Here is a 14,904-nt window from a genome sequence, read left to right as displayed (position 1 = left end):
CATTAAGTAGGAGCTGATCCAAAATCCCTTGTATTGTGCGCTTCTTCTTCTCAGTTAAGATGGTCCTATACAGGAGAAAAAGGTCGCTGGTGCCATTCATCATTTTTGCGAAACGCTCGGCGTTTGGGTCTTGTGCCTCAAATATTGCAAGACACTTGGAGAGGTGATAAAAACCTTTCTGCATTTCAGCTACGGCATGCGCTATCACAGACACTTTTTCACCTTTTTCATACCTTTTAATCAGATTTAACTTATCTTCCATCGGGTAATGAACGTAGAGCAGCAACGAAGGTTGGAAAGGGTGGAAATGCGAATGGTTCGATGGATGTGCGGAGTATCGTTGAGAGAGAGGAAGACAAATGATGAATTGCGAAAGGTGATGGGAATAGAGCCTGTGATTGATGCTGTGAAGAGGAACAGGTTGAGATGGTTTGGTCATGTGTTGAGGAAGGATGAAAGTGACTGGTTGAGAAGAGTGATGGAAATGAATGTAGAAGGAAGTAGAGGACGGGGAAGACCGAGAAAGACTTGGCTAAAGATGGTGGAAGAAGAAATGCGGGCAAGGGGGTTAACAAGGAGAGATGCAGAAAATAGGGCAAGATGGAGAAGATCGTCATGGGGACCACAAGGCTAACCCCCACTCTAGCAGGGAAAATGGCCTTAAAATGCATGTTGTTGTTGTTGTTGTAACCACATTACGCTTGGAAACACTAGCACTATCCTTCTTAGGACCCATGACTAGCACAGACACAGTAAAGGAATAATCACAAAAATAACAGCGAAAGGCAAAGCAAGCACGCGACCGCAGCACAGGACAAAATGCATATGGCGTCGCCTTTGTTTTGAATGAGAACCAGCAGCTACACATACGTAGACTGTACGTACATTTTAAATATATTTTTAATGTGCTTTTTATTGTATTTTAAATTGTTTTTGCATTTCTTTTATTGTAGCTTCTTTTATTGTTAATTTTTATGTACTATTTTATTTATTTTAAATATATTTTAAAGGAAAAATTAATATTTTTCACGTCCTCCTATTATGATGTAGGAGTGACGTAAAGTCGCACATAATGACGTTCGCTGAACTGAAATGTACTCTGGAAGAGTGGCATAAAGTCGGATTTGACGTAGGTCGAAATGGCGTAAAACAGGGTATTGCTGTATAGGTAAGAAATGGCAAGGAGGGAGGGGCAGGGTAAGGAAGAAATGCATGCCTTAGGTGATGAGGAGAGAAGAGCTTGACGTTGCTGAAGGACCAGCACACCGCTCATGCCCACAAGCACAATATATGCTTTGGAGTTTGGAGTACAGCCCAAACAGTACTTAGCTGAAATTGTATTTCCCACTTTGACCCCTGTGACCATAAATCTTGACCCCCTGGGACATGAACCGGAGGTCAAATCCAAAATATCATTATATTTTATGCCACCTCCCCCCCCTAATGTTGATTGCAATGTTTCATTAAAAATGTTTCAAAATGTGCCTGCAATTGCATTTTTTGGATATTTGACATTTTGACCTCACCCCATGGGGCGGGGCCAAAAGTCACACTGCTCTTGCACCTTTGTTGCATATGGTGATCATAACTACCAAGTTTGGTGATTTTTTGCACAATCATCGAGGAGGAGATAAGATGATGGATGGACAGACAACCACTGAGCTGATTACAATATCCCCATGTTTTTATGAAAAAGCATGGGGATAGCAATGGAAAGAGGGAAGGATAGCTAAGAGGAAAGAGGATAGGGGAGTGGGAAGGTAAGTTAAAGAATGGGTGCGAGGGGAGTGACAGTAAAGAGAAGGAAGAGTATGTATGTAGCATGTAGGAAGACGGACTGGGGAAAGGAATGGTTTGTATACAAAAATTTGAATGTTTTTTTTAATTTTTGCACAAGTCATCAATGCTGTTTTAAAAATACAAGATGCAAGGTATTTTGAGAATAACATATTTTCCTATTACTGTAAGAGTAAGTAGAACGATTCAAAATTTGACATTGTACGTGAAACAAATGTGGGATGATTTTAATGAAACAAGTTCACCATTACATTATAATGGAAAATGTTTGTCCACAATATTTCCAGGCAGTGCCTTGTCCCATCCTCAAGGTGAAAACATATCACATCTACAATTCATTCTGAGAAAATGCATTCAAGATCACTAAAAAAATGAAAACCCACAAACCTGAATCGCCAGTGATTTCCTCAAACTGTTTCATCAGACTCTCCTTTGTCTTGAATGGAGAATATCTGAATACAGAACGAAAGATTTTTTTTTTTTTTTAAATAAGAGATGCAATCTGTGTCATCTCAACCGCACATAAAACAATAAGTAGTCTAGGAATTAGCTGTATCAATTGCTGTATGTGTTGGACTCGCTTCTTTAATGACAAGGATCGACTTTCATAAAGTATTATTCAGTTTTGCATCCATCAAAACCTTACTTGTATATTATTTCCAATTCCAAGTCAAATCTCTTATTTGAATTCAGTGGCTGGAAATTGCTGCATTTCCAGGATGGAAGCGGCACAATAACCTGCAAAGAAAACAATCCTTCCAGTATAATTACTGAAACACATGTAAATGGAATGTGTTAAATTATCAAATGCAGATTTGTGCTAAATTAATAGCTTGTGTACAATTTCAGTGACATACAAAAATAACTGAACAAGAAGCTACCTCTTCGATTTTTTCCTCTTCATGAAAGCTTCTGGACAAGAAAACGCAACTCATCGTGTCAAGCTGCTTGGTGAAAAGGATAAAATCCCGTCCGATCCTCATGGAACCCCTGAAAGAAATAAAACCCACAAAATGTATAAAGTCGCACAAAGAAAAAAACAAAAAGTGCACTTGAAACGATGGCAAACAAAACAACGTACGACTTCAGCCCATTGCCATATCTTCCCACGTGATCTGCATCTCGTTTGGTCGATTTCCCAAACTTTATGACATTAGCTGCTTCTTCTGCACACAGCAGAGACAAAAAGAAAAAAAAATTAATCCATTCACCATTATTTTGTTTTTGAGACGACATGTATACACGCACGCACACCAACATATTTTGTGCAAATTATATTTTTACAGACTTGGGGTTTGGGGTTTACCTAGAGGGGGACTTTTCAGACTCTTCCTGACCCGTGAGAGCAACAACAGATGTCGATTGATACCGCCAAACCTGAAAGGGCCCTCGCTCTTTTACAAACGTATTACCTTTTCAGTGGGTTGGCAATGCCAATTGGTGTATGTTCCCTCAGTGCGCACTAGTCTAGTTCTTATGTATGGCCGAGCAGAACCGTCGAGTTCGCACTGGCTAATTACGGAGCCAGTGGGGCAAAACTTCCCGTCTTTCAAGTTTTACACACCAATTCAAGCCAATAGCTAGAATGAGACGAAATGGGCAGGATGGAAACCCATTTTCTAAATAAAACAAGGCACATATTTACAAAGCACATTAATCGATCATGAAGCACATATGTACAGGCACATCAAAAATCAAAAAAGGCACAGAAGAGCAGTTTCTAACCCTTAGCACTTACCCTCCCCCCTTCTGCAGTATCAAATAACTAAACCTAAGACATGGAGCCAGCAGAATCATACTGAGAAAACATCACAAAGAAGTGAAGAGGATAAAGAAGTAGAGCAAGGCGTTGGGTCGGCCTTTGAAAAAACCGGCACACGTCAACTGACATGTGCAATCCAGAAATGGTAAGCAAAGGAGGACGACGGAGGGGGTAAGGAAAGCAGAAGGGTGTGCGAGTGCGAATAAGACAGCATGAGCTATGTAGGCTTTTGAGGAAACATGTGCCGTATGAATGTAAAACCTTGCCTGGAAGGGTCAAGAGACAAATCAACAGCTCTTTGGCATTATTAAGGGAAAGCAAGAGTAAAGTGTACGCCAGTAGTGGAGATACCTCTCCAAGCTAGGAACCTCATGGCTCGTTCGCTCTCATGCCTCTGTCTCATGCTCGACGTGTCGTTGCACTGTTCCCTCAGCGCTGTCTGGCGCAGCTAATCCTGGCTCCAGTGCAGATGGCAATGATGATGATGATCACTCCTCTCTTGGCATGAACAGGCAGGCTGGTTGTCTCAAGGACTCCAGTGCATTTCAACAGCATCGAATGGCCTGGCGTTCCACCTTTTAAGCCACTTGAGCAGAGCAGAGACGTGAGGGATCAATGTTCTTTGGAGGTGAATTCCCGGGAGCAAAGGTCATGGCATGCCCTTTGACATGCCACATCACATCGTCATTGTTTCGCTCCCCAGCCAAAGTCCCCTTTACTGTTAATCATCTCAGTCTACCTCACCGGGTTTTCCTGCCCAGTGGTCTTTCCCAACCAGCGTTTGAAAAGCAAGAATGTTGTTGTCACCTCCGTCATCTGTAAGGAGGTAGTATGTGGAGCTGTGTCTTATAATGTGGTTGTGTGTGGTGCTGTGCGAGAGTTAATAAAAAACAAAGGTAATTTGTTATGAATAAAGCGGTTGTACCAGATATGTACTGTATGAATGTTAAATGGTAATTTTGGGAAGAGAAGGAACTGAATTGTACTGTGCTGAGGGGAATGGCAACCACCATATATGAGCCATGGCAAAGAGGATCTGAAAAGAGAATTAAGAAGAGTATTGAAGAGGAAAAAGACCTATCTAAATCCACACAATGCATCTACCCCGTTTCTCTTCACACAATGGATGGGGGCCGATGTGGGCACCCACAATGGCGCAACCGACTCGGGAGCTCCACATGTGATAGATGTTTGTTTCACAGGGGCCGGGTTCATAACCATCACAATATCAATCTGACTGCCACAGTGGCTACCATAAGCAGATAGCCCCTTACTTTTGACACACCAACCCCCACCCCAATTGAAAGCTGACACACACACACACACACACACACACACACACACACACACACACACACACACACACACACACACACACACACACACACACACACACGCACGCACGCACGCACGCACGCACACACTAAAGTAACATTTCAAGGTAATAGACTAGAGGCAAAATCTGAAAAGGGGCCTAGAAATCACTTTAGGGAGTACGGAATGTTAGGAGCTGGCATCCATGTCAGACTGTTAAAGTGGTTCATAGTGAACATATTTCAAGTGGATGCCCATCAAATTTGGCCTTTTTAAATATTATACAGCCAAAACAAAGTGGCCGCCATTATCGAAAACTCCGAAAACTCCGGATTGTAATAAAATTACACAACTTTGTATTTATACAGGATAACAATGAAATTTGCTGTATTTGGACATATTATAATAATACACACATCTTCCTCAAACGATCTAAGTGATATTTTATCTATTTCTTTCCCTATGGAGAGACAAACATGAAAAAATGCTCTGAAAATCTAAGAAAATTACATCTTGATGCATTATATTGAGCTTGTACAAATGTACAGACATACTTTGATGAAGTTCGTTTGATTTCAAAAAAAAACTGTGTTGGGATAATATTAACATCAGTCTTCGGTGGTGTAGTCCGAGTCATCTTGGGCACTGTTCAAAGGATTCCAACACGTTCCGTCAGCGCAACCACAACCAGCGGTACATCTTAGCTCCTTAAGACGACAACTGCATCTGTGAGATTCGCAATTCTTACACTGGCATTGTGTAAGCTTGAGGTAAACCTCTGGAAATGGTTTATCACTCATCAAATGAGGAAGTATATTTCCAGTTGTACCGTCCTTGTTCCATCCATTTCCCACCGGGGAAGATATATCTGGTTGTGCGATCAGTGAAGAGAGCCAAATTGTACACTGATGGTGTGCTCGCTTGATATGCAGCTTCAGAGAAGATCGGGTTGGTGGCAACTTCTCTGGTTCTTTGTGACCTTTGAGGAACATTTTGAAACGCACGTCATTGATGTTTGTGTTGTTATCATTGTTTGAATACAGTCTGCAGATGAAGCTCTCTACATCTGTCAGTGTTCTTTCAGTAAGTGTGCCGCGTCCGAGCCCGTCCAATAAGGGACAGTTCTTGATGAACGTTTTCCATGCTATTGTTTTGCCAATGCCACAAAATTGACTGACTGTGTCGCAGCCCGAGAGGGCATGGAATGCTGGAAGATTGTGGCGGGGAGCTGGATCAAGGTCTACAGCGTGCACAGCAACAAAGCTCCGTTGCTTCGCTGTTCCCGTTTGCAACCAAAGCTCTCCAGATAAGTCACTGGCAAAGTGAACGAGGAGAACAAGGACGTCTGTGTCCCTGGAACAAATGATCAGACGCTCAAACCCAAGATCTGTCACAGACTTGGCGTGTAACAATATTCTGGTATCAGCTTCATCGTGGTTTGATTTGAGGGAGTTGACGTCCGTTCCACGGGATGACTCAACCGCCGTTCGGTCATGGAATCCGCCAGATGTCACGACTTCACGATTCGGTTGAGTCGACCTTGCTTGACGAATGAGCTCCATGCTCAAAAAGTGTTCCAGGTCTTGCTTGTTTTCTGGGAGGTCAATAAATTGCCTCCAGTTGACGGGTAATGGCACATCCCTGTTGTCCACTTTGCGACGTATTGGCCGGGTTTTCCCGGTCCGTAAAATCCGAGTGGTGTCCTTGATGGTATGTGCTTCATACCTACGTGTTGTGTTCAACGTGTTGCCTGATGAATTGCTAGGCCAAGTCCAACGTGTTTTGGTGTGAGCGTTTTGTGCTTCGACACTGCGTAGACTAGGTCTTGACTTATGCTCAAAGCAGTTCGCTTCACAAATTTATCGTCAGCCTGTCCGTCCACTTCCCCAGACAGCAAAATACTGAGGAATAGAAACAAGCTCTCCGGTACAATCTTTTCGGCACTCTCCTTACTAACTGACGTGCAATTATTTAGGCCTGGACGAGAACTGATGTCACCTCTAATGCGTAACGCGCAGTGATGCAAGGTCAACAACTCTTCTGTCTCTGAGCGCGAGAACTGGGTTGGCCTAAGATCATCCATATTTCTCTTTGTCTCCATTTCATCCGAACGCCTTTTCTGTGTCTGAACAGCGATCTTAGATGACAGTGTGGAAAACAACAATTGTGGTTGATGTGGATCGAGTTGAGGTACAAAGTTGATCTGTCCTGGAAGAAGTCGGTGTAGTTTCTCTTTGAGGCGGGATTTATTGTCCCGGTATGGTCCAGCGTCAATGCCGAATTCGCTGAGCAAAGACCTGTACCTTTCCCAAACGTCTAGAAGCGTATAGATTTCACCTCGGGCCAGTCCAGTCGATACTTCAGATGCGACTTTCTCAAAGCAGATATCTCTGGACGTTTGAGTTGTGCTTGTACTAGATTTCGATGCTTTTCTATTGAACTGTACATAACACTTAAGATGATACCTGGCATCAGCAGCCACGAGATCACTTACTCCTGCCAGGCGACACCGCAACACAGGGTCTGTTTGAGCTCCTTGGAGAATTTTGTCAGAAACATCAAAGGTAGCGACCAAATACGTTTGTTTGCAACTTTTCTCTTGGCAGAAAAAGCACAAATCAGTGTCCATAATGGACAGTTTACTGCGTGGAGATGGTCTCGGTGGTGAACTTGTCTCAGGTGCACTGCTTGAGGTGGCAAGAGTGCTTTCATATTTTTTCCTGAGTCGAGTTATTTTGAACGAACTTGTAAACGTCGAATAGCAGTCTTTGTGATTCAGGACTTCAGTCTGTTTTGTGATTTCCTTAAAGTCAATGTTTTGAATTCTTTCAACAGTGTGCCAGTTCTCAGAGTCATTGTACTTCTTGCGCTCTGCAGCGGCTTCACGGACTCTTTGAATTCCGGCGTCTCCGAGGTTTCTCGTTGGTTTCTTTGGGTCTCTGTTTTGACAGAAGATGCAGAGGGTCCAGTCAGTACTTGTGTCAGAACTCCGCTTTTGGCTCTGGCATTTTACCTTGGATTCCATGTTGAAGCTCAACTCAGTTCACCACATCCTGCAAACATCAGAAATTGCATAATATGATAGCCAGTTTCTGCCGGCATTTTTACGTGGCGTCCCGACCGTGCCGTCCCATTACTGCCGTAATGTCGAATCCTATAAAAAATTGAAATTTGTGCAGGCCGACTTCACGATAGCCGGACTGCGGGCTGTAGGTATCAAACTTTTCAATCAGCGTTTTCCCGTCGCAAAGATGTCCGTGTTCAAGCCAAAAAAGATCAATGCTGCACCTGTATAGCTGGTGAAAAGCTGAAGTTCATCTCAAACATCGGTCATCGGTCTGAACATCAGGCAACACTGACGCTGAACGGAAGCGGAAACACCGGAAGTGAAGCTGACCTGATAACGAGGCACTTCCGGCCGCGCCCAACATGGTGGATACGAACAGAAAATACGTGAATCTTTCCATAATGAGTTTCAAGTTTGTGAGAGGTTTAACGCCTAATGATTTGGTGAAATTATGTTTTAAACACATATGCTAAAATCACATTATGCTAAAATAATTTATTATATAATAAATGATTTTAACATGTGATTAAAACATAATATCTTTGCATCAATATATTTAGGACAATTCATATATTTAGAACAATTCATAGGTATCAATGAGATACAAATGCAACATTTCAGAACCATATTTTTGGTAAAGGTTAACATATTTTTCTTAATAGTCAAATCTGACTATTGTATATAAATATGCACATAACTTTATCAAATATGTATAGTTTGGCATGATATTTGCAGGACATCTTACTGGTATCACTGGAGTAAAATATACCAAACTACACAAACATACCCACAGTAAAAGTCAAGATAAGTCGCGTGATTTGAAAATTAACAGAGTTCAGCTTTGAGATTTTTTGTACATTTTTGTGACTGATCTGTATATAACTTTATCAATTCGTTATGGAATGGCCTAATACTTCTTGGACACTTTACTGGTATTGCTGCGATGATATATGTCAAATTTCAGAACCACAGCTTCAGTACAACTGAAGTTATCAGACATTTTCTAAGTTATACATTTTCTATTTGTCCGGCCATTTTGTTTTTGGTATAAAAAAATTAAAAAGGCCCAAATCAATGGGCATCCACCTGAAATATGTTCAGTATGGGTCATATTAACTAGCTGACATGGATGCCTGCTCCTAACATTCCGTACCCCCTGAAGTGGAATTTGAACATTTTTCCACCAGTCTAAAATACACCTTTGGCTACAGGGCAGTTCTAAGCAAAACAAGTTGGCAGTTGTTTGGAATCTTCTCCACTTGTAGATGATCTTTCGGACAGTCGAATGATTGATTTCAAATTGTTTGGAGATCTTTTTAAATCCCATCCCAGACACGTAAGGAATCTATAACCTTCTTTCTGAAGGCCTCAGAAAGCTCTTTTGATATAGGCATGGTGATGCTGCACACTTCAAAAACAAAGAGCAAACCAAACTAAATGTCTGAGGTTTAAATAAGACAGGTTCCTCCAAGATCCTCTCGAACGATGTTCTAATCATTTGCACCTGAGCTGGTGCACCTGATTCTAATTTTAGGTATTTGAAGTAGTGACAAGCGTTACGCCTCGGTCCCCCGTTGGTGAAGTGATGTGAGTTGACAAAGTGGAAGACGCAAGGCGGCCATCTTGGATTTTGACGGGGCGATCCAATATTCAATAGTGTTCTTCCTTATGCGTAGATACACCCACACACCAGATGAGAAGTTGGTACTTCGTTTATTTTTCAAGATATTACGCTCACAAGGTTCAGACATACATGGCGGTGGCCATCTTTGATTTTGACGTGGGTTGCACCCACACACCAAATTAGAATTCGGTCCTTCGCTTACGCACGCTCGCAACCACGTACGCACGGACGGGAAAACCATAGTCCCCCTTTCGCTCCGCGGTGCGACGGGAGACAATTATGTGGGTATGATCTTGAGGGGTTAATAAAACTGTTCAGTACAATAATGGTTATTTCTTCGCATTCGTTTCGATAAGCATGATGCAACCATTTGTGCAACAGATATGTGTTGCGTATGTACAGCGAGATGTTTGTTTTTTCTATCCTACTGTTTTGTCCTCCCCTCTTCAAACATCTGGCTGCACGTTCTTATGTTATTTTCCTCTGTTTACATGACTTTGCAAAGCACACCCACGAGAGCTTTGCGAATGTGCAGGTGTGGCGAATCTGCATTGAAATAGCCAGCATTAGCCTCACCAAGGGAGCTCATGCGGCCCGGCACGAGGCCAGATCGGCGGTCATCTCGAGTGGTTGACAGTTAGCGACGTAGCTCACGTAGAAAGGCTGTTGGCTGTTACAGCTGCTCTGAAAGAGACGTAAAAGCCGAGAGTGCCAGTTACACCGGAGGAGAGGGAGCTATTTTGAGGACAGCTGTAATGTATAATGGAGGACAGCTCCTGAGATCAGCAGGAAGAATCGCTTTTGGTGTGTGGAGCTGGGTATGCCGTAGCTGTGAACATTTAATCCTCAGAGAAAAGTGGGCATTGAGGGAGCAACAATTACGGAGCTTGAGGTGTTTTTATGCCGGGTTGCACCAGAGAACTCCCGATACGTCAAACTCTGCTCCGCTTGCACAGCTTGCCTCAGGGATTGAAAGACTTCTCGGCATTGTTTATACTGTATTCTTGTTGAGTGCATGAACGGGCCCTAAAATAAGAACCATCAAGATATCTGTGATGGTTGGTTTGTTCGAGACGTTAAAAGTTAAAACGAGTTTATTTACTCATTAATTTATATATACATCTATATATATATCTATATATATATATATATATATCTATATATTGTTACTGTTTTTAGAACCTTCACTAGTAAATTTTAGTAAATGTTTCCCTTATAAATGTTCCCCTGTAAATATCCCCATCAATTGGCTTGTTAAAGATCGCACCCTAGTTAGTCCATGTACAACACGTAGCGAACCATAGGACCTCTTCGCAGTTATTTCATTATTATGCGTTTCAGTTAAGGATCTGTTCCCAAGAGTTGAATCTGCGTTGCATTAATCAAATAAGATAGGCCCCAGTACTTCGTTTGCCAGCAGCGTTCGCCGCCGTTGCATTGGGCTGTTTTTGTTGGCACCACGCCACCATAAGCCATGCGGTCAAGCGGAGGAAGAAGGGGGCGGAGCCACAAGAACAGGGTGTGGCACGTCGACGCATCATCATAGGTGGAGTCAGCGAGCCCTTTGCTGGCCAACCAGCGCCGCGGTGAGCTCACCGGTAGGCATGTCATCGGAGCCGGCGGCTTGATTCCGACACGAGCAATAAAAGCGGCTGCGAGGGACTGCTTGAGAGAGACGAGTGAGAAGGTACAGATGAGTGAGAGGGATGAGTGCGTCAAGAGATCAAAGAGATGAGAGCTGAGTGCGAAGGTTCGGGAGGCAGAAGCGTGGGTCCGCTGACATTACGCCATCCATTCACGTTGTTTAGCCTGCGTGAAACGAATACGTGCAGCTGCCGCCGGGTTTTGCCTCGAGCCCGGAGCGTGGACTGGAGCCAACCTCGACGCTGCGCTCCGGCCCGGACCTTCCTATCCTGTCACCTGCCTGGACCTTCTTCCCCTTCCAGCCATTCCTTCCTGCCAATCCCTATTCGTGTGAGTCTGTTTGTTTTGTCTGGGGTATAATATAAGACTGCTTTAAGGCTGCCCTGTGTCCTGCTTCTTCTTCTTCACAGTACATTCTCTTTCGTTTCTTCCTTGGTTTTGGTGTACATAATTAATAAATGTCTGTTATTTCTTACCTGTTATTCCTTACTTTGGCTTCTTCTTTCCCCCGATCGCTTTAGTCCCTTCTTCCCATTGAATACCTGTGGCGCGATTTTGGCCAAACGCTTTATAGTCGGGTTTAGTCCTTTGTTAACGGCTCGAGCTGCGGGTTGCTAAACCGCTCGGCAATCTACCATCACATCCGCGGTTCGAGCAGGGACTCATTTCCCTGCTTTGCGGAGAGATTGGTGAAGGTATTTGGGAAATCCTTGACCAATCACCCTGGCCAATCTCATCCCGCAAAGGAGCGAGATAGTTCCAGGACTCGGACGGCCAGCTTAAAAGACGAGGGGATTAAACCCCCCTCGGTAAGGGGAGTGCCGAAACCGAGATCCGTAACAATATATATATATATATATATATATATATATCTATATATATATATATATATATATATATATATATATATATATATATATATATATATCTATATATATAGCTATATCTATATATATATATATATCTATATATAATATATATCTATATATCTATATATCTATATATCTATATATATAAGTGAAGTCACGAAAAATGGAACACTTTCATTTTTCTCAATATAGGGTTTGATATTTTCTTATTACAAATAAAATATCCACTATGTTACACTTGTATGATGTGTAATGGGGTCTCCTCTACCTGCAGAGACAACTTCAATGCAATATAACAATTTTTGGTTCTTGCGTGAGAGGTTAAAGGCCAAAAAAGGGGGTATTTTTGGCATTAAAATGTAAAGTAGTTGGACTATGACATTTCTTTGATCAACTATTATTAGCAGAAGGTTTTGAGGTGTCTCCTTATTTTTTTATGTAAAATTTAAATGCTAAGGTTTATTTCAGTGAAAAAATTATCGTTCTACCCCTCTTCATTGCGGAGTAATTGAGATGGGAAGATGGCGCTATTTTCAAAGTGAGCTCAATTTGAGTGGTACTAATTATTACTTTACTCCTTTACAAATGGTAAGTAACAGAATAACTATATCTTTTGCATTTTTCTGTTGTAGATACCATTCTCTGTTTTTTTTTTTTTGTTTTTTTTTGCATACAAGATCGAGGCTCGTGAAAGAGCGAACATTAATCACACAGAAAGACAAACAGACACATAAAACAAATAACATCGGGAGCGGTAGACAAGATGGGGAGAGAGGGGGCAGGACACAAACACAACATTTGATAGCAGGGACCGAGAGACATGGAGACATCGAGAGATCTGTGGGAGGGAGAGGGCTTTGGGGGGAGGCATGTGAAGGGGGGGGGGGGGGGTGGTAGAGGTATAAACATATGGACACTGCCAGGACTTCCAGGAAAGAAGTTGGAATTTCAAACAAGGTGGATCTGGGGTGAATTAGTGGGGGTAGAAAAGATCAAGGTTTTGGATGGGGGAAGATAAGAGATGGTGGTGAACAGCTGTTTTAAAGACCTGGAGGGAGGAGTGGGATTGAAGGGAGTGTGGGAGCTTGTTCCAGAGGTGGGAGAAAAGAGGAATGAAAGAGTGAAGGTGAGCAGAAAGCCGAGATTTCGGCAGTTTAACCATCAGAGGGTTGCTGGCAGATCTTGTGCGACCTGTAGGAATATTTGGGGGACAGAGCACAGAGAGAGCTGGGGGAGCAAGGCCAGAGAGGAGTCGGAAGAAGACAGAAAGACCACCTACCTGCCTGCGGTGAGTGAGTGAAAGGCCCTCAGAGGTAGCTTCATCGCGGGAGATTCCAATGATTTTGAAAGCTTTGGATTCAACAGCGTGAAGCCGGGCCAGGTGTGAGGCAGGAGCACCAGCCCATAGGGGAGAACAGTATTCCATTGAGCTGCGGATGAAAGCCTTGTATGAGGTGAGGAGCTCAGGTGTGCCGAGGAAGGACTTCGCACGACGGAGGATGCCCAGTCGGCGACTGGCTTTGGAGGCCAGCTTGGAAATGTGGTTTTCCCAAGAAAGATCATGGCAGATAGTGAGACCCAAAAGCTTGAGCGACAGAACTTCTTGGAGAGGATTGTTGAGAAAGTAGATGGGAGGGTTGTCCAGTCGATCTTTTCGGAGAGACATAGTAAGAGAGTGAGATTTGTCAGGATTGAAAGACATGTTCCACTTGTTTGACCAGTCTGTGATTTTGTCCAGGTCTTCAGAGAGTGAGGAGGTAGAAATAAGTAAAATTCAATAAACATATCACATCCTAAAAATTTTTGTATGAGAAAATCATCAAAAAATTTCCGTCCCCTTATGTCACGTCCGTCACACCCTAATTTATTCAAAAAGTAAGAGTTACAAAAATATGAAAAAATATGCCTGAGACAGCTTCAACCATTAGCTATTCTCAAACATCAAATGATTAATTTGTGCCTTCATGTTAATTTGTAGAAGGGGAAAATAATGATTCCGTCCCCTGAAGTGTCACATCCGTCACACATAAGTACGAGAAATGACAAACGGTCTTGTTCGCAAAACACCAGAAATGAGAATACAGTCTTCCAGTGGCCAAGAAATGATGACATAGATTGTGTCCACCCATTTGCAATTTTCTGTGGCCCGCTAGACCTCACTGGAGTTGACCCACTGGAAGTCCCAGCCCTCAACAGGATTAAAACTGAATTTGGAAAGAGGAAATGAACTGCTACAGGATTGTGCCTACCATCTAACAGACTTGCTCCAAATCAGGAGTTGATCACACTGTGTGTTGAGTTTTCAGCACAAAGTTGCAAATTATTCCTCCTGGTCATGCTCACTTATCTTTCATGTCTTTGATACATAGGCCTGTAATTGGCTTGACATGGTGGTGCATAATGCAAGTAATGTGGAAAATAGCCATTTATTGTTGATACACTATCCTTGTTGAGTGTCAAAATTAGATTTTCACTTACCTTGATGTAATTTCATGTTGTCAGGTTGTCACAGTTTACAACTGACATGTTTGATGTGTTTCTGTTATTTGTTCTCAGCTTTCATAGATTTTAGAAAGACTGGTATCATGTAAAGAATTTCTGTCATGGCAAACTATCATTTATTATGGAAAAGTAACAAGTATCTTATGATTTCCATACATTGTCGCTTATGTCACGTCCGTCACACTGAGGTGATATTGCCTTTAATGTGAAAATACACTGTACTTGGTGAACTAAGAGGGGTACAATACATATAAAGACATGAGGCATACAATAAATTTTGAGAGTATTTTGTACTCATGACCCCTAAAATTTGCCAGAGGAAAAC

The 14,904-nt window shown here is 42.5% G+C and overlaps 1 protein-coding gene across 3 annotated transcripts in view; it reads right to left on the bottom strand.

Moving 5' to 3' along the window:
• The window catches only part of MORC2 (MORC family CW-type zinc finger 2), a 277,672-nt gene that overhangs the window by 233,637 nt on the left and 29,131 nt on the right, over positions 1 to 14,904 (bottom strand). For all 3 annotated transcript variants that reach the window (XM_068120516.2, XM_068120518.2, XM_068120517.2), the window contains exons 6-9: positions 2,879 to 2,963; positions 2,679 to 2,787; positions 2,444 to 2,535; positions 2,185 to 2,249 (exon numbers count right to left, since the gene is read on the bottom strand). In XM_068120516.2, the coding sequence (XP_067976617.2) occupies positions 2,185 to 2,249; positions 2,444 to 2,535; positions 2,679 to 2,787; positions 2,879 to 2,963 (351 nt within the window). The remainder of the gene's footprint in view (positions 1 to 2,184; positions 2,250 to 2,443; positions 2,536 to 2,678; positions 2,788 to 2,878; positions 2,964 to 14,904) is intronic.

Source organism: Myxine glutinosa, chromosome 6, assembly GCF_964187855.1.
Source record: "Myxine glutinosa chromosome 6, kmMyxGlut1.1, whole genome shotgun sequence".
Taxonomy (NCBI): Eukaryota; Metazoa; Chordata; class Myxini; order Myxiniformes; family Myxinidae; genus Myxine; species Myxine glutinosa.
The sequence above is the reverse complement of the archived record's forward strand: the minus strand, read 5'-3'. Positions and strand labels throughout refer to the sequence as shown.